The 25,597-nt window shown below is 31.5% G+C and overlaps 2 protein-coding genes across 2 annotated transcripts; both read left to right on the top strand.

Moving 5' to 3' along the window:
* Window positions 1-1,342: 1,342 nt before the first annotated feature.
* LOC143057808 (C-type mannose receptor 2-like) lies at window positions 1,343-12,642 on the top strand. Its single transcript, XM_076231230.1, has 8 exons — window positions 1,343-1,445; window positions 2,506-2,600; window positions 3,769-3,856; window positions 5,613-5,814; window positions 8,194-8,311; window positions 9,312-9,399; window positions 11,000-11,204; window positions 12,439-12,642. Exons 1-8 carry the CDS (start codon window positions 1,406-1,408, stop codon window positions 12,536-12,538), a joined length of 936 nt encoding a protein of 311 aa, XP_076087345.1. The 5' UTR covers window positions 1,343-1,405; the 3' UTR covers window positions 12,539-12,642.
* A 3,055-nt stretch (window positions 12,643-15,697) lies between these two features.
* On the top strand, window positions 15,698-24,372 carry LOC143057807 (macrophage mannose receptor 1-like). The gene is made up of 8 exons (XM_076231229.1): window positions 15,698-15,847; window positions 16,940-17,034; window positions 18,359-18,446; window positions 19,447-19,648; window positions 21,181-21,298; window positions 22,115-22,202; window positions 23,129-23,333; window positions 24,085-24,372. The coding sequence occupies exons 1-8, from the start codon at window positions 15,808-15,810 to the stop codon at window positions 24,344-24,346; spliced, it is 1,098 nt and encodes a 365-aa protein (XP_076087344.1). The 5' UTR covers window positions 15,698-15,807; the 3' UTR covers window positions 24,347-24,372.
* The last annotated feature ends 1,225 nt before the right edge of the window (window positions 24,373-25,597 follow it).

Genomic DNA, 25,597 nt, shown 5'->3' with positions numbered 1-25,597 from the left:
GGAATAATATTAAGAGGTGAGCAGAGTGATATAGACAGCTGGGAGACGACCGAAGATAGATTAAAATTGTTATATGTGAGTTTTAACAACATAAATGCCAAAGGGCATCATACATACTTATGTATAACTTTATCCATTAGTGTGAAATTATAATAGCGTTGTTATTAACTTTTGATAATTTTGCAAGCCAATTAGTACACTAAATTCAAATTTCGTAGAATTTACAAGAAATATGAATATCTGTGAAAATATCTAAATTACCTGTATTATGTTGATTATCTGTATCAGATCATAATAATGTAAAACAAACTCAAAGAACGTTAACAAAAGACAAGTGTTTGGTTGAATGACAATAAAAGATACGCACTGGAAATTTGATTATATGGAAGACAAACTTTCGCTAGCAAAAATGTCACGAAACATGTAAATGACTTTCTCTAAAAAAAAAACACGAGACATGTAAATTTGAGACGACTTTTGCTAGCAAAAATATCAAGAGACATGTAAATTTGAGACGCTTTTGTAAATATTTGACAATTAAAATCATGTGTTTTACCTCTTATACTGTTTTTTTTTAATGTATTTGCCGTTTTCATTTTACTATCAAAATAACTGTTTCTTTAATTTCTTGTGTTTAAACAGAACTATAAGAGTAAACAAATCTTCGAAACAGTGATGACGTAGCTTCACTTAACTATCATAGCGTAGTGAAGAAAGACGTTACCGCTGTTTCGGAGTTCGACATCAAACATATTGTTCACTGGGTTTTTCCTCTTCATGTAGATCTTACAACCTTTCAACTGCAACCATTTTAGTAACCGCCAAATATGTATTTGTGAATTATGAATCCGCAAAAATTTGAGACACAAAAACTTTTCGTTTTCACTTTTTCGTCTAACTAGCGAAATTTTACACCCGCAAACAAATCCTACTTAAGGTACATGAAGGACGTTATGTGTTAACTATAACTTTTAAATATCAATATATCAGGAACGGGTAACATTTTTCCTTTTCAAAACAGCACGTTAGACTAACTAACTGTTTTCCACAAATATCTATTTCAAAGAAATATATGGTTTAAGTTTTGACATGAATTAACGATAGTTAAAAATCCACACTGTTAAAGGATATTTTAAAACCGTTTCATTTGACATTTAGGTATCTAATCTTTGTTAATGAGTATAATTTCATAAGCTGTTAAAATCGACCTTTTATGTATCATCTATGCAGAAAGGTCCAAGGTAACAGATATTAAAAGAATTATAAGACAATTACAGTCAATTTTTACGTGGCAAGTATAATTTCAGATAAATTTATGATTGCAAAAAAAAATTAACGACCATCGAGTCTATATAAAATTACTAGTTTTATAAAATCAGACACTAGGACTGAATTTATACCGAAGATGTTTGGTGGCTTTTTGCTTTCTGTGTTAGTCGTTTATGGTAAGCTACTATTTGAATGATATATAGAATACCCATTACACATATGTTTTGTTGTATACAATGTGTGTGGGATTGAATCAGTATTACAATTTACAGAAGAAATTAACGTAAATTTTGATAAGAAATTTCTGTGGCATATTACACTTTAGTATTGCAAAAAGTTTGAATCTCTTAAACATGTTTGTATTCAGGCCTCAAAATTTTAAAAACGTTCAACAACTCTTGCAAAGAGAAGATACAAGTACCTGTAATATTTGTCATATAAAAGGACCGATTAAACACAGACTATAACATTACATTATATGAATAACTTAAGATTGATAAAAAACAAACCCAATCAAAAACCAGAGCTGAACGCTTGTATCCCGAAAGGGTCATCGTCTCCTTTTTCCACATATGACAATCGTTGTTCTATTCGTGTATAATAAAGTAATGCGCCCAAAGTTTTGGAATTTCGGGTCCTCAATGCTCTTCATCTTTATACATATTAATAAAACGATTTCAATCTTTTTGGTCTTAATGAAGATGTGCAATATTTTGTTATTTGCAAAAAAGGACAAACTTAAGAATTCTTTGTCTTTCAGTGTAAGCAATGAATTAATTAAATCAACATTCACCAATTGACTTTACTACTTCTCCTTTATTTTTGTTTATCTTCAATGGGGAAACAAATTGAGATAGAGCAGATATCTTGGAAATAAGTCCAATAAAACAGACATCAGCATTGTCTAAAATAAAATGGCTAAACAACAATGACAAAAAATCACACAAGCAAACTTATGGCTATGCAATACGAACCTTACCAAAATCGGCTTCTTTTGTTCTACATTATTTCCACTAGCGAAACTTCACACTTACATTTAAAAGAAAAGTTATGCATTTTACTTTATATTGCAGTAAACTCTTTGACTATTGTCTTTTTCGACGAAAACATTAATTTTATAAAAATTATGTTTTATTCATTGAAATATGTTGTTTATACTTTATAGAAATCAAATGTGTTAAACAAACAGTAACAAAAAAAGGTCACTAACAAAGCGTTTATATTTAACATGTTCAGTATGCTGTGATGAATGTCCCGATAAATGGTCTCAGTTCAAAGATCACTGTTACTGGCCGTCATCATCCAGTGCATATGGCTGGAAAGCTGCAGAGGTAACGTCAAATAGATGATGCATGCTACATAAGCAGCATGATAGATAACTTTACATGTATATTCAACCTAAGTTTTATTAGTAAATGTAAGAATAAACAGCACAGTGGCGGATCCAGCGGGAAGGGGGTCCGGGGGTTCGAACCATTCTTTTTTTTGGACGATCAATGCATTTGAATAGGGACATATGATAAGAACCCCATCATTATCCTGGGTTACCCCCCCCCCCTTTTTTTAAATGGCTGGATCCGCCTCTGCAGCATGATAGCATGATAACGATGACACAGACGACAAAAAGCAAGATGATATAAAAATACAACTACAACAACCATAAAAAATGGCATCACGATATGATATTGTAAAAGCTCCACTTTGATAAGGAAACAAAGAGGTCTTTGTTCTGATATAATATGGACAAACAACGACTTATATAAAGGAATTATCATATGGCATTACACAATTCGATGTTTTATTATCAATATACTTTGGATAATATTCCTGTTCTTGCAACTCAAACCATTAAATAACCTTATACTATGATCGAAATATTCATTGTTGACAACTAGTAAAGAAAAAATTGTTTTTGGTTTGACTAATTACGAAGAATGATATTGATTCTGAAAGGAAAGAATTGTATAAAATGAGATACTAAATTGCTATAGTTAAACCAAACTACAAAACAGGCAAAATCCAATTAACTTTTAAAAAATATCATGAGGGGGACTTCAATGGGGAATTAAATTATATTTAATTCATATTATCACTAGGGCTAAAGTTGGATAGGTTTTAGGTATATTTCGTAATGGAACAATAACTAACTCTTAATAGTTTTTATTGATTACAGCCGATTGCATTTAGTGTGTGGGTAAAATTAAAATGTTTGGTTAACTTGCTTGCTAGCTGAACCGTGAAGTCATCACTAGGTAAGGTATACTACAGTCCTTATAGAGTAGTCTTATCCTACAGACAGATTGGTTATCTGTCGGAATAGTCCAAAAGGAGGGTAGTTTACGTTACCTAATAATGACTTCACGGTTTAGCTAGCAAGCTAGCTTACCAAAGATAGTACCTATACATATACAATCAATGCAATCGACTGTAAGTATAGCAGTCGAATTTTACAATACTTATCTGCAGATTTTTTATTTCTATTGTTAATAATTATTGCAGCGTGCATGTGAGAGCCGAGGTGGATATCTGACAGAAATAGAGGACCATGACGAGAACGATTTTATTGCTCGACTGACGTTTGGGGCAGGTGATTATAGTTGACATGTATTTTTCTTTTATATTAACCGCAGTATTATCTCTTCATTTATGAATTACATTATTTTACTAATACGTATACCGAATGTTTACTTGTCAGGAATAAAACAAAATGGTACCACTGTGTGAATAAAAACTACATACCTTGTTTGGCCCCCGAATTCACGCTGGACTCTTATGAGCTCGTGTGCTAAACATTCTTTTTAGTGTTATATGGGTGATTGTTTTCGTTATTTATCATATATTTGTTGTCATGGTGATTCCCAACCTTCATCGTCTTTTAATTTTGCATAATTCTCTGTTTGATATTAATAACTTTATATCGAATCTAAAACAGACAACAACCAATCATCAATATTATAATCAAAGAACAAGGAATAACAAAAAAGGTTAGAATGATGATTTTGTTTTATTATTACAATACATATACCTCTGCTGGTGGACTATCAGTCCCCGAGGGTATCATCAGCTCAGTAGTCAGTGCTTCGGTACTGACATGATTAAACAAACTTTACTAAAATTGTCCGTTTATAAATTTTGAAATTATTATGAAACTAAGGTTTCATCTCCCTCAGGCAAAGTTGGCTTTAGATGAATTTGGCTATTTATTTTAGGTATTTTTAACATATAGCTCTTCAACGATTTTCGGTACTTATACATCTTCGTATTTCAAATGTTTGGCTTCGAGCGTTCCTGATGAAGGTAAATCCAGAAAAGCGCTTCGGACGCAATAAATTATTAAACGTGTTGTTTTATATTTTTAAAATGTGTTTCTACAGTACATTAATTGGTAGTTAATGCATGTTATTTGCATCACTATAACTTTCTAAGACTATTTTATTTGGAATAATATGGGTACGCACTCAAGTTTCAATAAACGGCATTGCCTTTAGAAACTAATCCAACTAAGTAAAATCATGAATTCAACTTTGAAGTGCTTAATAATTACAAATCACAGTGGTGTGATTTTACACTCGTCATAAGTCTATGAATTTCCCTTGTTTTTTTTTAAATTTCAATTATAAGAAATGACAATACTATTGGTTACATAGTGTGCTAGTGATCTAATACGGTATATATGAGGTCAGTAAATTCCATATGGGATGAGAGCACACTATGTAACAAATTTATTTTACCGACTATCTTAACGTGTAAAATTTAGACTAGTGACCTATCAAAATGAGCAAGTTTTCAATACAGTTAGCATTAACATGATTAAGAAACTACTTCCTTTGATCCAACAAAAACAGATGTCAACAATGACAACTTGTTAGATTTAAATGTGTTTTATGAATTTATTTCACTTTATCATCACTTTCTTCGTCTGTTGAAACCTTTAAGATTTTTTCTCAGTACTGTTTTGTTTTCCTAAAGGAACGTATAACACCACTACTAACCGTGTATGAAATAAGCCCCGCCTCCTTATTACCTTATATGGAATATAAAGGGACGCAACTCCGCTACTGACCGTGTATGAAATAAGCCCCGCCTCCTAACTAACCTAATATTAAATATACACAGTTTCCACGAGAACGCTTTTACCCAATCATATTCCTAGAAATGTATGTGAGGTAAGATAAATGTAGATATCGATCAATATTAACATGCCAAATTTATTCTAGGAATAAAACTGATTGTTCATTCGTAATATTAACTCGCAAAAGGTTAAAACAAAATATTGTCACTTTTGACTGATCATTGCAACTACAATATTTGAAACAATGCTGATTTTGTACATTTTAAACCAGGCACATGGTTCTTTATGGGTATTGTTAATGAAGAACAATCTGGTGGATATGTTACTGCAAGCAATAGTGATGAACTGGAATATAGTAATTGGCTAGAAATTGAAAACGACGAATCAGGTGGGTCAAGATGCACAAGAATGGGTTATCTTGGCTACTGGGATTCATACTCATGTGACGAAAAACAGTATTTCATTTGTGAGAGGTAAACTATTGCAAGGTTTTGAATCAAACGTACATGTATTTTGTGGACAATATAAATATAAAAAAGAAGATGTGGTATGATCGCCAATAAAACAACTCTCCAAAAGAGACCAAATGACACAGAAATTAACAACTATAGATTACCGTACGGCCTTCATCGATGAACAAGGTCCATACCGCAAAGTTAGCTATGAAAAGCCCCGAAATGACAAAGGAGAAAAACTAACGGCCTAATTAGTAAATTAGGGTTGTTGCTCACAAGGAAGCTATTAAATCAAGAGTTCCTGATTGGTGAAGTTGAAATCATCTCTTCGTAAATTTTACGGACGCCATCACGAGTTGGTTGACCGTTATGGAATAACCGTTTCCCAAATGATATCGAATATGTTCCTTACGTCGTAACTACAATCCCCTTCCCTTTCATGAATGTGACCTACCGAATTAGACAATTTACCGGATTTACGACGGGTGCCACATGTGGAGCAGGATCTGCTTACCCTTCCGGAGAACCTGAGATCACCCCTAGTTTTTGGTGGTGTACGTGTTGTTTATTCTTTAGTTTTCTATGTAGTGTCATGTGTACTATTGTTTGTCTGTTTGTCCTTTTCATTTTTAGCCATGGCGTTGTCAGTTTATTTACGATTTATGAGTTTGACTGTCCCTCAGGTATTTGTCGTCCCTCCTTTAGTAAACCTCGAACCTTAATGTTCAACAAATATTCTGCCTCCGGGCTAACAAAACTGAGTTATATAATACACACGCCAACATGTTGTTCCTAATTGAAAACAATTGTTCATTCACGACATGAAAAGAGAATTCACAGTATCACAACATAAGTGAACTTTACTCTGTTGACAATGTCCTGATATTTTTATATATTGATCTGTAAATGTTTAGTCCCTCAAGAATAATTGTATTTTTCATGGAGGATTGAACTTGGACAGTTTTTACTAATGTGTTTAGGCCCTTGATACTTTTATCCTCTAAAGGTGTAATACCACCAAATCATGGTACGTCACATCCGGTTGTATACGAAAATAGGTCGAAAAAAAAATATCCCCATGAATTTGACAGTTGTAGGTAATTAATCCTATATTTTATTGCAGTAAAACATATGTCTTGGGTATTTCTGAGCACCATTATTTTTTTATCCGGGGTTTCTATAGAATATTTTGGAAACTTTAGCTTACATAGTTGGTAAATCTTATACACAGGTTGAATAATGGGGGAAATTTGATTGGTTAACTTCCAGTGATGATTATTGTCTTACATGCAATGAAATGTTATGTGAAATTTTTTCTATAGTACTGGACAGGATAAAACTTTACTCATGCTAAGTATTTCTTTATTTGAAACAAAGATAAATTCTGCACAATTGTTTGAAAATGCAAATTTAACAAAGACTAATAGGGGAAAATCATAGATGGTATTACACCTAAAATGTGTAAGTGTGTTTTTTGTTAATTTTTGTTGTTGTTATTATTATTATTCATCATTCAGGCCTTCCAAAATCTTTTTCACAAATAGTAGCTGAGACGATTTACACCAAAATCACGCGTTTTACTCGCGGAATTTATATCGCTCTATTATTCTCTAATAATGCCCTGTGGACATTTATAATTTCTATTACAATTCAACAATTCGCGACATTTGCTATATAATTGGAATGGCATAATGGGTGATTGATATAAAAAGGATGACATTTACCCAGTCAATTCTAAATGATTGACACCCTTTCGGTATTCAAGCGATTTGGTTTAGTCACACGTCTCTAAGATTTTAAATGGTTGCATGACATTTGAACTGGCAACACTAAACACAATCTTTAGAACAACAAACAAAACTAACCGATGCATTCGAATTTCCATTTCTAATTAGATTGGATACTATGTACTTAGGTGAGCAATTGCCTAATTTGTTAAAGTTTCACATGGTGGCGTTTTCTCGTCGAACGTTTTTAAATTATTAACTTTTATTTCAAAAATCAATAATTTTATCACAAAATGTAAAAAAAAATAACAACGTATGGAAACGTAAAAATTGACAGATAAATAAAGTCTGATTAATCACTTAAATTCCTTTTTAGTTTTTCAAAACTAATTTCTCATCTTGAAATTCATTGCCAATGTTTTGTCCTGATCTCCAGCAAAACGAGTGGACCCCTTCTCAACATTGTTAGCGTTACGCTTGAATATCTACTCGATCTGTAAATGAAACGTTGTTCATTGGATAAAAAATAAACCAGGTGTTTCTATCTAATATTTTTGTTGATCAATTCAAATTAAATCTTGTATATCGCTTCTTTTTGTTGATTATTATGTTTCATAAGTAATAGTATCATTTGTAGCTGAAGTTGTCAACGTTATTATTATCATTGCAGTGATGATTATATAGGCAGCAGTTCTTTTGGAACATGGTTGTCAAATACCAATTCATTCAGATATGAAGATCATTACTACAGAACTGTTGGCAAAAAGGCAACATATGCCGAAGCTCAGGTAAAGGACATAAGTATTTGATTCAACTGTTTACAATAATAAAATTGATAAAAATGCAACAGGTGAAATATAAAAATCATACTGTGTCATTGAAATATATAAATTTAAATTTCACAAAAACTATATATTGCATCAAATAAATAAATTCGTTAAAAGCATGTTACTATAGCGCTATCATGTATTTGGCAATCTGTAAGCGAGGATTTATCAAGGATTTAGCAATGGACTTGTCGACACTGCTGTTATAACAAGGATGAAATTGTATAATATAATTTGCCAAACAATGTTAGATTAGTAAATGTGTGGAAGCAAATGTTTTGTTCTGCCCTGGCCGGAATTCGAACTTATGCTACTGAGATATCGTGGCACCAAATCGCCGTGCACTGTATCCGACGCTCTCTTTTACGCTCTTACGCTCTAGACCACTCGCCTACTTAGAATCTACAATAATAAAGCTTTCGTGGCCAGATGTTACTTCTCCTCGTCAGTTTTCAATCTATCATCGAAACACAGTTACTTACATACTTACTTACTTAGTCTTTGCTATGCCTTATGGCATCGACAAACAGTACATAATATATAAGGCATGACGATGGAATTTTTACAGATCAGCTCAATTATCTGTCTTAAAGGATCTTATAAACTAATGTAGGATGAAGTCACAAAAATAATCATATCATATGTACGTCTGAACAAGTGACACTACGACAGATTTCATCCATCGGATAATCAAACAATGTTAGATCTGTAAATATGCGGGAGCAAATTTTTTGTTCTTCTTTAATTTATAAACATATATATTATTGCTGAAGACTATTCCTCTAAAATGATATGCTGATAAGTATTACACATACATTCATTGCTCTTTATTAACAACAAAAGAATTTTAGCACAGTATACTAACAGGTTAACTGTCTTCAAACAGTCAACTATGAAATAATTAATATGGTTTCTTTTGAGCAATGAACAATATTACTCATGCTGTTTTTTTTTATTATAGAAAATGTGTAAGAAAGCTGGTGCGTATCTCGTTGAACCCAACAACGAAGGTGAAAATGTCTATGTGCATGACAAGATGCACGAAGCATGTAAGTGACTAATCAGGAAATATTTTAATCGAAAATGTAATCAACGGTCGCAATTACAAAATATCGATGGGCTTTGCTCATTGTTAGTTAAAGGCCGTATGGTGACCTATAGTTGTTAATTTCTGTGTCATTTCGGTCTCATTGGCAATCATACCACATCTTCTTTTTTATATAGATTAGACCGCTGGTTTTCCTGTTTGAATGGTTCTACACTAGTGATTTTGGGACACTTTATAACTTGCTGTTTGATGTGAACCAAGGCTCCGTGTTGAATATCGTAGTTTGACCTATAATGATTTATAATGGTTTACTTTTATTAATTGGATGATCTATTTTCCACTCATACAACATCTTTTTATATCTATATAGAATATTTTTTTTCAAGTATCATAATTCAATTCACAGAGTGTAAACTTTTTTATTTATGAAACACTATTTCTTGAATCACGTTCGTCGGGTACGCTCGTAACAAAAATGACAGGTTGTTCAGTAGTATAATTTTAATTTTCGTTGTTTATTAGTGGAAAGTATTTTGAAATGATAGCAAAAAAAGTCCAAGAATATACATTGAAAGCAGAACATCAGACCACATGAACATCCTACAACAGATTTACCCAAAATACAGGTGTACAAACAAGAAATGATTCAGATAGCGTGACTTAACAAAACACTTAATTATGTCACGTGTGCACTGACCTCTCCCTTTGACTGTGTTTACAATATCTCGTAAAATAAAACGCAGATGTTGTATATCGGTGTTTCTGTTGTTCTGTTGTTTTTCTCTGTAGTTGATGTGTTACCCTCGGTTTTAGTTTGTTGCCCGGATTTGTTTTGCTTAATTGAAATATGACTATTGAAAAGTGGTATACTATTTTTGCTCTTATTCAAGGCCAAATTAAGTTCGAAGTTGAAGACCACTGAGGTGACCTATTCATAAGAAAATAATCCTTAGGTTCTCGAAAAATTCAAAAGTTACGTATACGGTATACTATTAAAAATCATTGAAAGGATAAATAACAGGTGTAGTGGTGAATGAATTTACGATGACAGCAACTGTTCAAGTATGCAGAACGCAGAGCACTTTAGAATTCTTAACAATATAACCAAATCTTATGAAGACTATTATTAATGCTACCATTCAAATAAATGGTTCGGTTTGTGAAATTGTTCTATCATTTCAAAAGGACCCAGAGCACAGTATTTTTACCCGCTTTAGTTCCGTAAAATGAAATCCTAATCGTAGTGCAGAAACTATTTATTTTCTTAATTTTTCATGTTTCAAATTTTTATATTTCGAAAAACTAAGGATTTTCTTATCCCAGGCATTGATTACATTAGCCATATTAGGCACAACTTTTTGGAATTTAGGATCCTCAATGCTCTTCAACTTTGTACTTGTTTGGCTTTATAAATATTTTGATATGAGCGTCACTGATGAGTCTTATGTAGACGAAACGCGTGCCTAGCGTACTTAATTATAATCCTGGTACCTTTGATAACTATTCATATAAGATTAATCATGCTATATTGTTCTATAATATTGAATGTTTTAAAAAGTTGGCGTTTATATTGTTAAATGACAAAAGTTTTTTCCCCTTAGTTTATGGTCATTGGCGATATATTGGAGGATCGGATACCAAACGGGAAGGATATTTCGTCTGGAGTGACAATCAAGCTTTAACCTTTGAGAATTGGTGGCCGGGAGAACCTAATAATAAATATAATGAGGACTGCATGGAAATGAGATATTGGGGAAAATGGAATGACGTTGATTGTTACAGTAACAACCGATATATCTGTGAAAAGTACGTATGACTTAACAAATCAGTTAGAGTTAACATATACTGATATGTGCTTTATTAAGATTCAAAACAAGAATCTATGACGAAAAATGATGACTTCAACTTTCCAATTGTCAACTTCCTATTTCAAGCACTAATTAAAAACCTCTACTCCATCGTTTCGTGTTTACTCATCGGAGCAGATACGTTACGCCTTTACATGTTCTCACTTTACAGATTTAAATTAATTAGTGTGTATGTGTGTGTGTACGTGTTGCACAAATACTGCTCTAACAGAGTAATGAGAAAGAAAGACTGATACGATGAGTTGATGTATCAATTCCGAATCGATTTAGGAGATTTTAAAATCTACTATTGCCTTATTAAGGATGTACTTAGGTGAGGTTTTGGAATTTGTGTCAGATCTTTGGACCCCTTGGTATTTTTCTATACGATACAAGGTAATTATTTTGGTCAATAACACCTATTTATCTGTTCATATAAGATTTAATAACTCATAAAAGATCTTCTAACGAAATTTAAGCAGATCCTTGATTTTCTTTCTTTATATATGAGACCCAAATAATACCAATGCAAATATAAGGTAAAAGTCCAAGTCAGCCTTTTCCAACCATATTTTAGAAATCAAAAATCTAGAAAAGGATCACCATGACCTATATATATTTATTTAGCTTACTTTGATCCTTAACTAATGCTTTTTCGGAATATAGTATCAATTTTGAAATCTTGATTTATTTAATATCACCTAAGTACACCCTAACTAGTACATTGTTGTTGTACTTACGGAGTAAATAAAGACAAGACATAATTTCTCAGTGGTTTTTTGACTTTATATACAATATTTTTGGTATGAACACTTGAATTTACCGTTGCGATCCATACACTGTTGTAAAAAAGAATAACAGATAGCGAAAATAATAACGGATACGCACTCTTCCCATTTTTCGAAATAGGTGGTACGATAATATGCAGGCAAAATGGTTTTGTTCTGTCAATTTAAATGCATGTTACAATTTTGGCATGATGATTGATGTCCACACATCACAAACAAAACCACAAATCTTGAACGTGTTGCATGTTATCAAAAAAATTTGGCATACATTATAAATATCATTTCAAAGATAAATAATTGAAGACTTAGTTATTCATTTATCGAATAAGCTTTGGTAAATTTTTATGTCATTTTTGTTAACATTTTAAACAAATTAAACAAAGTCATTCTTTTAAATTTTTGCAGAGCAATTGGTGATAAAGTCCCGACAACAGAGGCAAACGCACGTGTCCCAACACCATCGAATTCACCGGAGTCGACGACCGAAGATTATTTCTATTATTAGTTATAATTCAAGTAATTATTTTGTTCGATATTCTCTGTACTAATCGTTATTTCTTTAATAAATATATAGATGTGAACCTATAATAAATAAAATTGTGCAATGATCATCGTTAAAATTATTTGAATGTAGATAGATATAAGATGTGGTATGAGTGCCAATAAGACTACTCTCATTTGAAATCGTGAAAAATGTGACTTTCAATAGAGTGTAAGGTAAAATGAGACTTTCAATAGAGTGTAAGGTAAAATGTGACTTTCAATAGAGTTTGTATTTTAAATATGTATTCATTGCCTACCAATCAAAATAAGTGAAAAAGTTGGAAACATATGTCACCGATACTGCCCTATCACATGAATATTTTTTTAGTGGGTTCAAAATCATCTATCCCTTTCCAAATAATACATCAATTTTATTTAGTAGAGAAAAGTTTTCTAAATAGGCCAAACGGAATCCAGGATTAGAACCAGTCATATTTTTTTCGTCAAACGAAGGCGTCTTACTAAATATAATTCTTATAACATTTGTGTAAAATTAATTGGCAAACCATTTTTTACTAAGATCAAATTTTCTAAATTAAATGAGAGTGTATTATGTTGACGGGCGACGACGATGCGCAGACGTCATGCAACGGCGACTGCGTAAATGAAATATAGATTGTAGACATCGACAAACAATATATTTTTTTTAATATCTCTGAAATGAAGAATAAATGTGTAGCTCCCATGTCCTATTTATCCAAGGACTAAATTTGTTTGAAATATGGACGATAAGGATGTTAAAAGTCAAGGTTTTAGAGTAAAAATATTTACAAAATAGATGAACGTCACGAACTTAACCACCTTTCATTTGACTTAAATATCGAAACTCAGTATGTCTTCTCTCAACTTCTATTTTACTCAATAAACATAAGGTGGAAAATCATCCAAGAAGGTATCACCAGCCTAGTTGTCTGCACATCTGTGTTGACATGAATTATCATTGATATAGTCATAATACTAAATAACTGGTTACAAAACCTTGAAATTTTAAATAGTTAGGCTTTTAGTTCAAGAATAGATAACCTTATATGTATTTGGCAAAACTTTTATTAAATTTTGGCCCACAAAGCTCTCCAAATACGTACTTTATTAGACCTTTTTAACTTTTTTTCTATTCGAGCGTCACTGATTAATCTTTTGTAGACGAAACATGCGTCGGGCGCAAATACTGAATTTAAAAGTTTATTTGGTCTTTTGAAAAGGTGAATGTTATCACAATTATAATAAATTGATTTGACTTGAATATTACCAAGAATGAAAATACCACTTAATAAAATTGACAACTAAACCCACTTCAAGGGACAACATAATAAATTAAACAGTCCTTAAATACCCCAAATGAAAATGTGCAGAAACTATGAATAATAATATTTAAAATAAAGAAATCACCTTTTACTCTTTCTAGCTTTAATAATAGTTTCGTCTGTGCCTTAAAAATGCCGAAAACAACTTCAAGTATTGGTTAAAATTTACATAAACCGACAATAGATGTTAAAGGATTATTTCAAAATATATAATAGCATATCAATGATAAAATTAGGGTGGTATAATTTCATAATAAATGGATGGGGAAATTTGAAAACGGCCTACATAAATGTACAATTACATAAATGTCATAAATTGAGGGTTGGTAAATTTTCAAAATTGATCGATGGTAATTTCGAAAAACTGCCTACAATGATTTATATTTAAATGTAATCATGTTATTATAAAAAAAAAATAGTCAGATATCAACTACGCGGAAATCACAAATTTTAGTACTAACAAAATTCAGTCAGAGGTTCATCACAAGAATTTCAAACAATAATAGTTATCAATGAGATATGATTGTAATTGGTTCTCGCATAATTTTTAAAATATCACCTTTTTATAGTCAGTGTGTATTGTCTTGTCGTTATTCGTTATTTATCTTTATTATATACTTAGTAGTAAATACAGATAAATTGTATGTGTAATACAATCATTGGCAAGCGTGCTGTATCAGCCACCCGTGATGATATCGATATCAGCAAGGTTGCAAATGCTTTATCACACCTTTAATCTGTATGACGTCACGTCATCGATTGCAGTCACTGTTGCAAAGGCTTTCAAATCCCTAATCTGTATGACGTAATGTCAAACCTATAATCTGTATGCCGTCATGTTACATAAAAAACATCTACTTGAGGTATATGTATATAATAAAGTGTATATGATATGGCTTTTTCAATATCACACACCATATCAACCCTCAACCAATATAATCCCTCGAGCAGAGCTCTTGGGATTATATTGGTGTCTCGGGTTGATACGGATGCGATATTGAAAAAGCCATATGATATTCTCTATATACATAAATCAATAAAAGAGAAGCGAAACATAACGAAGGGACATTCAAGCTCATATTGATTTGAAAATGAACTGACAACACCATGGCTAAAAACGAAAAAGACCAACAGTACACAAAACACAACATAGAAAACTGGACAGAGCAACAGCAACCAAATAAAATACTCGGTTGATATCAGCTGATCCGGAAGTGTAAACTGATTCTTTTCACATGTGGCACCCGCCAAAGTAACAAAATAATCTTTACGTTCAGTACTGGAACGAATTTACAGTACATGAAAGACGTCATATGTTCCCTGACACTGTTAACTGTTAAATATCAAATAAAGGCAACAGTAGTATACCGCTGTTCAAAACTCGTAAATCTATGGACAAAAAACAAAATCGGGGTAACAAACCAAAAATGAGGGAAACGAATTAGATATAAGAGGAGAACAACGACACAACATTAAAATGTAACACACACAAAAAGCAATTTATTGGAACGGGGTAGTAATTTCTCTCTTAACACAGCACGTGAGACAAACTATTTTCCACAAAATATATATTTAAAACAAATAAATGGTTTTAGTTTTGACATGAATTAACGATAGTTAAAAATCCACAATGTTAAAGAAAATTTTAAAACCGTATCATTTGACATTTAGGTATCTAATCTTTGTTAATGAGTGTAATTTGAGAAGTTGTTAATATTGACCTTTTATATAACATCTGTGTAGACAACGGTAACATACATTAAAAGTAATATAAGACAATTAGAGCCAATTTTAGCGTGTCAAGTACTATTTCAGAGAAATTTATGATTGCAAAAAAGTTTGACACCCCGTAATGATGAATAATCGAGTCTATATAAAATTTCCAGTTTTATAAAAATCAGACACTAGGACTGAATTCATACCGAAGATGTTTGGTGGGTTATTGCTCTCTGTGTTAGTCGTTTATGGTAAGCTACTATTTTTAATGATATATAAAATACGCATAACAAGCATGTTTTTGTTGTACATAATTTGCGTGGAATTGTCAGTATTACTGTAGAAGTAAACAGAAAATCTAGAGAAATTCCTGCATATTTCGCCACTCTTTTATATGAATAACTAAAGATTGATGAAAAAACCAAAACCTAATAAAAAACAGGGATGAACGCTGGTAGTCCGAAAGGGTCATCGGCTTCTTTTACCACATACTATGTATTAATTTATATTCGTGGGTGCCAATTTTCAGTGAGAAAGGAAAACTTGCGTATTCATGGATATTTAATTTCATGGTTTTGCTAAAGTATGCATATAAGTCTTAACAAATTTGTCATTCGTTAAACATTTAATCACGTGGTTCACCTTTACCAACGAAATCCACAGAAGGTGGTACTCCAAGAATAACTTTTTCGATACAAATTTAGGCTAGGTATTGAAACATGATCAGCTAAATTTGCGAATAGAAGATGTCCATATACATAAACCGATGTCAATCGTTTTGGTCTTAACGAAGATGTGCAAAAATGGACAAATTAAAGGATTCCTTGCCTTTCAGAAAAAAATTGTAAGCAATGAATTAATTAAATCAACATTTACAAATTGACTTTACCACGTCCACTTTATTTATTGTTTTTAATCTTAAAGGGGAAAAAATTGACAGAAAACAGACATTAACAGGACGATTGGAAAATAATTAGTCAAATAAAACAGACATCAACATTGCCTAAAATAAAATTTAAAAAACGACGAATGGCTAAACAACAATGACAAAAAATCACACAAGCTTATGGCTATGCAATACGAACTTTACCAAAATCGGCCTCTTTTTTCTACTTTATTTCCACTAGCGAAACTTCACACCTACATTTAAAAAAAAGATATTGCATTTAGATAAATATTGCGGTTAACTCTTTCACTATTGTCTTTTTTGACAAAAACATTAATTAAATAAAAACTATGTTTTATTCATTGGAATATGCTGTTAATACTTGATAGAAATCAAATGTGTTAAACGAACAGTAGCAAAAAAATGTCAATAACAAAGCATTTATTTACTTGTTCAGTATACTGTGATGACTGTCCCGATCAATGGTCTCAGTATAAAGATCACTGTTACTGGCCGTCAACATCCAAGGCATATAGCTGGAAAGCTGCAGAGGTAACGTTAAATAGATTATGCATGCTTAATTAGCAGCATGATAGATAACTTTGCATGTATATTCAAACTACGTTTTATCAATAAATTTAAAAATAAACAGCACAGTGGCGGATCACGCGGAAAGTGGGTCCGGGGGTTGGAACCCCCTTTTTGGGACAATCAATGCATTTGAATGGGGACATATGAATAGAACCCCACCTTTATCCTGGGTTACCCCCCCTTTTTTTTAGAATGGCTGGATTCGCCCCTGTAGTATGATAGCATGATAACGATGATACAGACGACAAAAAACAAAATGATATAAAATACAACAACCACAATAAAAAAGGCTTCACGATATGATATTTTGAAAGCTCCACTTTGATAGTGGGACAAAATAGTCTTTGTTCTGATATATTATTGACAACTACTTCTATATAGGAAAAAGCATATGGCATAACACAATTTTTTTTATAATCAATGTACTTTAGATAATATTCATGGTCTTGCAAATCAAACCATTAAATAACCTTATACTATTATAGAGGTATATTCATTGTTGACATTTAGTAAAGACAAATTTTGGTTTCGGTTTTACCAAATACGGAGAATGATTTTGATTCTGCAAAGAAATAATTGTATAAAAAAAGTAAAATCACAAAATTACTGAACTCAGAGGAAAATCAAATCGCAAAGTCCCTAATCAAATGGCAAAATCAAATAACAAAACACATAAAAAAAACCGAATGGACAACAATACACCTGACTTGGTACAGGCATTTTCAAATGTAGAAAATGGTGGATTGAACATGGTTTTATAGCGCTAAACCTCTCACTTTGTACGACAGTCTCATCAAATTCCGTTATATATCAACGATGCGGGAATTAAACAGACATAATAAATAAAATAGTCAAAATATTGGTAGAGCAGTCATCACCGTGTTACAATTTTAAAAACTGATATCTTCAATTTCTACAGTTTAACCAATCTACAAATACAGGCAAAATTCAATTAACTTTTAAAAAATGTCATATTGTGGACCTCAATAAGGAATTAAATTATATTTAATTCATATTATCAATAGGACTGAAATTAAGATAGGTTTGAAGTTATCCAAATGGTATTTTTCGAAATGGAACAATAACTAAATGGTTTTATTGATTAAGTATAGCAGTCGAATTTTATTGTTAGGTTTTTGGATACTTATCTTCAAAACCAAGGGGAAAACATCAACTTTAAGAGGAAAACAACGAAACAACAGAAACACTAAAGTGCAAAAAACATATGCAAGAACATTCAGGACAGAGAAATACAAATAAAAAAATAAAATAATAATTATTGCAGCGTTTATGTGAGAGCCGTGGTGGATATCTGACGGAAATAGAGGACCATGACGAGAATGATTTCATCGCTCGAATGACGTTTGGTGCAGGTAATTATAATTGACATTTAGAAGTGTATGAAGGATATTCGCTACTCTGTTTCAAATTACAGATAAAACTATTTCTATTGACATTTGACATCTTTTTCAACATTTGCAGCTGATTGATATATGATATAGCTTTATCGCTATTTTACGAAAATTTCCTTTGATCTTGCTGACTAATAATTTTGTTTCTCATCAGATTCGAGTGATATGATATATTATCGCTAGAAACTAAGGGGGCACATAGCGTTGCTAATGAAATTGACATGAAATTGACAATGTCGTCATAGGTTAAAATTTAAACACATCGATAAACAGATTATCATTAGTCATCGCAACTCGATTTCTTTTCTCACTTTCGCCGTACCGAAAAAAACAATCTCGTTGAAATGATCAACGATAATTTATAAATATTGTTTACAAAATCATTTTTACAATACGATGGACATCTATTAATGAAAATCTCTTGAGCATGAACAATGATAAGGCTTTTTTGTTTGTAGCTTGAACAAATTCTTAACTAGATGTTTTAATTTGTTTGATACTAGTCTATGTGCACAAATTTTTAACAAAGCGATTTTTTTTTGTGTGACGTGAATTTTCAAAACCATGCCTCGTGTAGAAAAAAAACTTGGTGTTTCAAATAATTCAAATACAGAAAAAGAGCTTCGGAAGCAAACTATTCATAACTTGTAATTTTATTTTATTTTTTTTTCACTTGTTTGATACCGCTTTTAGTTGATAGTAATTCCCTCAGTGTATAATCAGTTATCTGACCGGATAAATGATATTCCCTTTGATGTTCGTTTTTTAATTTGTTGTAAGTAATAACACCTGTTTTATATTTGAATGTACTATCACAAATTTCCAATAATAGTTAAGGGTCTATGTAGAGTGCATTCAGAATTTCATCTCTGGCTTTCCTCTCAAGTGTACACAATAATAAACAGGTCTGTATCAAATCGTGTAAACCTCATTTAATTTAATTCGGTAATTTTTAAACCAGGTACTTGGTACTTTATGGGTATTGTTCATGAAGAAGAAGCTGGTGGATATGTTACTGCAAGCAATAGTGATGCACTGGAATATAGTAACTGGCTAGAAATTGGAAACGACAAATCAGATGGGCAAAAATGCACAAGAATGGGCTATCTTGGCTACTGGGATTCATACTCATGTGACGAAAAACAATATTTCATTTGTGAGAGGTAAAATATTTCGGATTCATTATTATTTGTTAGATACCAATTTTCGTGGTTTCGTTGGTACAGATGAACAACGAATTCAAATGTTTAAGGAATAACAAGTTTTAAACAGGCTTTTTATACAGAGATTTGCATAACCATCAAATCAAATGTCCACAAATATGCAAGTTTCAGCAATCCACAAAAATTGATACCCACAAACATAAAGTATTGCAAGATTTTGAATCAAACGTTTTTTGTGGATGTAGGTAAACCTCGAACCTAAATGTTCAACAAATGATCTACCCCCGGACTTTTACAAAATTGTGTAATATGATATCCACGACAACATGTTTTCCTAAATCAAAACTATTTTCATTCACAACTTAATAAACGAATTCATGGATATACATATTAAGTTAACCTTTGCTCAATTGTCAATGTCCGACATTGTTTATACATGCATTTATCTATAAATGTTTAGTCACTAAATAATAATTGTAAAGAAAAGAATTGTATTATTTTTTATGCAGGATTGAACTTGAACGGTGTTTAGTATTGTGTTTATAGATATTTATATCCTCTGAAATGTGTATGTGTGTTTTTGTTTTTGTTGTTGTTGTTGTTGTTATTATTATTTAGAATTCAGGCATTCCAAAATCTTTGTCACAAATAGTAGTTGAACCGGTTTACAACAGAGACACGCGTGTTACACACGGAATTTATATCGGTCTTTTACTCTCTAATCATGTCCTCATGACATTTACAATTTCTATCACAATTCTACAATTCGCGACATTTGCCAAAAACTTTGAAATGGTATAATGGGTGATTGATATAAAAAGGGAAACATTCACCCAGTCAATAACAAATGACTGGCCCCCTTTTGGTATGCACGTGATTTTTGTTTAGTCAATCGTCTTTAAGATTTCAAATGGTCGCATGATATTTGATCTAACAATAGTATACAAAATATTCCGAAAAACAAAAAAACCAGAATAACCAAGGCATTTAATTTTTTATTCCATTTCTAATTAGATTGGATAATATGTACTAAGGCGAGCAATAGCCTCATTTGTTTAAGTTTAACAGAGTGGCGTTTTCTCGTTAAAACGATTGATACAAAGCCAAGACGCGATTTTGAAAAATTTATTAGCTTTTATTTGAAAAATTTATTATTTTATCACAAGATTAAAATAAACCTTATGGAAACGTAAAAATTGAGCATGTACAAAGTCTAAATAACCCATTAAATTCCTTTGTAGTTTTTTAATACTAATTTCTCATCTTGAAATTCCTTTCCATTGTTTTGTCTTCATTTTCAGCAAAACGAGTTGACTCCTTACCGACATTGTCAGCGTTGCGCTTTATTATCCACTCGCTCTGTAAATAAAACGTTTTTCATGGGATAAAAAAAGCCATGTGTTTCTATTTAATATTTATTTTGATAAATTCAACTCAATCTTGTATATCGCTACTTTTTGTCTATTATTATATATCAAAAGTAAAAGTAGCATTTGTAGCAGAAGTTGTCAAAGTTATTATTGTCATTACAGTGATGAATATATAGGCAGCAGTTTTTTTGGAACATGGTTATCAAATACCAAGTTATTCAGATATGAAGATCATTACTACAGAACTGTTGGCAAAAAGGCAACATATGCCGAAGCTCAGGTAAATAGAATAAGTATTTGATTAAACTGTTTGGCCATTGTTATAATATAGTTCGTTTCTGTGTGTGTTGCATTTTAGTGTTTCTGTTGTGTCGTGTTCTCCTCTTTTATTATTTGATGTGTTTCCCTCAATTTTAGTTTGTGGCCAGGATTTGTTTTTTCTCAATCGATTTATTAATATCGAACAGCAGTATACTACTGTTGCCTTTATTTTGCAAACAAAAAATTGATAAAATGCGCCAGTGAACTTTGAAAGAAATGCTGCGTCGTGTAAATATAAAAAATCAAATTTCACAAAAACCAATACATATATTGCAATGCGAGGATTTAGATGTTAAAAGGGTTATTTGAATCAATATTTTGATTTTATGATTCAATATTTTGATTTTATTATTCAATATTTTGAATTTATGAATGATTATTTTGATTTTATGAATAAATATTTTGATTTTGTAAATGAAAATTTTGATTTTATGAATGAAAATTTTGATTTTATGAATGAATATTCTAATTTAATGAATCAATATCTAACTGTTATAAACACTTTGTTTATGAATAATTATTTGTATTTATGGACATATCTCATTTTTTTAATGAAAAAAAAAAATCTCATTTATAAACATATATTTATGTTTTATGCATATATATGATTTATTTTATGAACACATATTTTGATTTATCAAATTCATATTTTATATCAATGAACAAATTTTCGTTTTTACGAACAATTATTAAATTTTATGAACATTTATTTTGTTTTTTTGTGAATATTGCAACGTATCACACGCCATACTCATGCTGTTTTTTTCTATTATAGAAAATGTGTAAAAGAGCTGGTGCGTATCTTGTTGAACCCAACGATGAAGGTGAAAATGTCTATGTGCATGACAAGATGCACGAAGTATGTAAGTGGCTTATCAGGAAATAATTAAAAATAAATGTAATCAAACAAATCTAAGGAAAAAGTCTATAGAATACATTTTTTTCAAAAGTCACAAAAATATAAACATTTTTTTTATGAAATAGTTATCAAAGGTATTATGATTATACTTCAATACGCCAGACGCGCGTATCGTCTATATAAGACTAATCAGTGACGCTCAGATAAAAAAAATTATAAAGCCAAACAAGTACAGAGTTGAAGAGCCTTACGGACCCAAAATTCCATAAAAAATGTGCCAAATACGGCTAAGGAAATCTATGCTTGTGATAAGAAAATTCTTATTATTTCGAATAATTCATACTTTTGCAAACAGTTTATTTATAGAAATGACCATATAATTGTTTTTTTTTGTGACGTCAATTCATATGACGCGCAGTTTTGTTTTCGTCTTTTGTGTGTCCTTGTGCTGTAATTAATTCATAGGACGTGTCCGTTGTTATTCATCATTTATTACATTATGTGAAAAATTATTATATTATGCATTTATATATTTCTCTGTGCTGAGTGTTTCACTGTATTCCTGTCACGAAGTGTTTTCATTTTAGTGGTATTGTTTACATTGCCATATAAGCGGGATGTTTGACTAGCCATACAAACCAGTTTTAACAGTTTTAACCCAAATTTGTTTCTTAAAATGGTTCAAAATTCAAAAGTTACCAATACGGTATACTATTAAAAATCTTTAAAAGGATAAATAACACGTTTAGTGGTGAATGAATTTACGACGACAGCAACTGTACAAGGATGCAAAAGTCAGAGCCCTTTACAATTCTTAATAATTTAACCAAATCTTATAAAGACTTTTATAAATGCTACCATTTAAATGAATGGTTCTGTTTGTGAAATTATTCTACCATTTCGTATAATAGTGTGTCTTTTTTTCCATAGTTTATGGTCATTGGCGATATATTGGAGGATCGGATACCAAACGGGAAGGGTATTTCGTCTGGAGTGACAATCAAGCTTTAACCTTTGAGAATTGGTGGCCGGGAGAACCTAATAATAAATATAATGAGGACTGCATGGAAATGAGATATTGGGGAAAATGGAATGACGTCGATTGTTACCATAACAACCGATATATCTGTGAAAAGTACGTAAGACCTAACAAATCAGTTAGAGCTAGAACATATATTGATATTTCTTTATAACGACTCAAAACAAGAATCTATGACAAAAAAATATGACTTCAACTTTCCAATTGTCAGCTTCCTATTTCTAATCACTTGGAGTTCAGCCGATTGTCTCAGATTTTGTTTGTTACTTAGGCATACATACCGAATTTCAACAACTCGTCAGAACTGCGTAGTCAACAGATGATTATTAAGTCGTTGATCATTATAGTATTGTATGTAAGGCTATGACGGATATATTAGATTATGATTAAATTGTGGTTCCAGATAATAACAAACAGATGCTGCACATGTTAGATTGACTAAAATATATATATTACGCATTTACGTATAACATTTAGTGTCTTGATCGATAATTGTATCATCTGAAAACTAAAATATCGCAGTTACGGCTCTACCATTGTCTGAAATAGGAGGAAAGATAATATGCAGGCAAACGGTGTTGCGATATTATTCTAAATGTTCACATATTGCGAACAAAACCACAAATCTAGATAAATTTTGAACAGGTTATACATACCATAAACAAATTCTGATTTGACATACATTTGTATTGCTTTAAACATAAATTACTGAAGTCTTAGATATTCATCCTTAAAATAAGCTTTTGTATTCTTTTGTGTCCTTTTTGTCAACATTTTCTTTACCCATACCATTAATTAAAACTAATTATTAAATCAAATAAATAATTGATTTCATTTTTTTTTGCAGAGCGATTGAAGAAAAAGATACGACACATGCTGAAGTCGGAACAAATGCACAAGTCACAACAGAGGCTGAAGTCGGAACAAATGCACAAGTCACAACAGAGGCTAAAGTTGAAACAAATGCAAAAGTCACAACAGAGGCTGAAGTCGGAACAACTGCACCATTCACTTACGCTTGGAAAGAAACGACGACCGATAATTTCTATAATAGGATCCAAATTGATTTGATAAATTTAAAAAATAAATTGAAACACATTTTTCAATAAAATAGTGCAATGAACACAGTTTAAAAGTACTTCAATTCTTTATTACATTGCACAATACAGTTCATCAGTATAATATGCATTATTATACAATTTACAAGTTGTATAGCGTTAACAAATACAGTACATATATAAAACACGTCAGAAATATCAGTCACATATTCTACACCTTGTGAGTTTCAGACTACATATATTATACATGTCTTAAATATCATTCCTGCACGTTAATGAATAGAGTAAGCACTTACCTAAATTACAAAGTTCCTTAGGGTTTTCAACAGAAATGTTTACAAAGGCCAATTAGACCTATTTTGTTGTCCGAACTGATTTATTTCAACATAGGTCAATATAAGACTTTTTTTAAATGACAGACTTCATTTGATGTTTTGGAAACTTATTTTTTTATAACAATTTTCGTCTAATCGAAGATGTCCCTCATGATCAAACTCACAGAGATATATCGGTATATATATGTTGATAGGGATAAGGTATATAACACAATGTGACTATTGTTCCTATTTTTTGTACATTTTTATCTATTATGTCTGATTGGTTTTTTTTCCCACATTATTGTCAATATAATGGAATTTTATCCGACAGTCGTGCAATTTGAGAGGTTAAGTATTTCTATCATGATTTCCTTGATAGAGGGTTTCTGCTCACAGGAAGCTATTAAACCAAGAGTTCCAAATGGTGAAGTTGAAATCATTCCTTCGTAAATTTTACGGACGCAATCACGAAATAGTTGACCGTTATGAAATAACGTTTCACGAATGATATCGGATATGTTCCTTATCTCGCAACTACAATTCCCTCCCATTTTCACGAATGTGACTTACCGAATTAGACTAATTCCCAGGTTTGTAATAACATGAGCAACACGCACGACGGGTGCCACATGTGGAGCAGGATCTGCTTACCCTTTTGGAGCACCTGAGATCACCCCCAGTTTTTGATGGGGTTCGTGTTGTTTAGTCTTTCGTTTTCTATATTTTGTCTTGTGTTCTATTATTTATCTGTTTGTCTAGTGTTGTCAGTTTATTTTCGATCAATGAGTTTGACTGTCCCTCTGGTATCTTTTTCCCTCTTTTAATTAGCTATAAAACTAGGTTTAACCCACCATTTTCTACATAAGGAAATGCCTAAATCAAGTCAGAAAAATGACAGATGTTATCCGTTCGTTTGATGGGTTTGAACTTTTGAAATTGCCATTTGATAACTGGTTAAGGGACTTTCCGATTTGAAGTTTCCACC

Source organism: Mytilus galloprovincialis, chromosome 13 (assembly GCF_965363235.1).
Source record: "Mytilus galloprovincialis chromosome 13, xbMytGall1.hap1.1, whole genome shotgun sequence".
Classification (NCBI taxonomy): Eukaryota; Metazoa; Mollusca; class Bivalvia; order Mytilida; family Mytilidae; genus Mytilus; species Mytilus galloprovincialis.
This window is presented reverse-complemented; position numbering and strand designations above follow the sequence as displayed.

Coding starts and splice junctions, on each gene's coding strand:
- LOC143057807 (XM_076231229.1), top strand. CDS start 15,808: ATGTTTGGTGGGTTATTGCTCTCTGTGTTAGTCGTTTATG. Junction 17,035..18,358: donor ATAGCTGGAAAGCTGCAGAG/GTAACGTTAAAT, acceptor TAATTATTGCAG/CGTTTATGTGAGAGCCGTGG. Junction 18,447..19,446: donor TCGAATGACGTTTGGTGCAG/GTAATTATAATT, acceptor TTTTTAAACCAG/GTACTTGGTACTTTATGGGT.
- LOC143057808 (XM_076231230.1), top strand. CDS start 1,406: ATGTTTGGTGGCTTTTTGCTTTCTGTGTTAGTCGTTTATG. Junction 1,446..2,505: donor TTCTGTGTTAGTCGTTTATG/GTAAGCTACTAT, acceptor TAACATGTTCAG/TATGCTGTGATGAATGTCCC. Junction 11,205..12,438: donor AACCGATATATCTGTGAAAA/GTACGTATGACT, acceptor AAATTTTTGCAG/AGCAATTGGTGATAAAGTCC.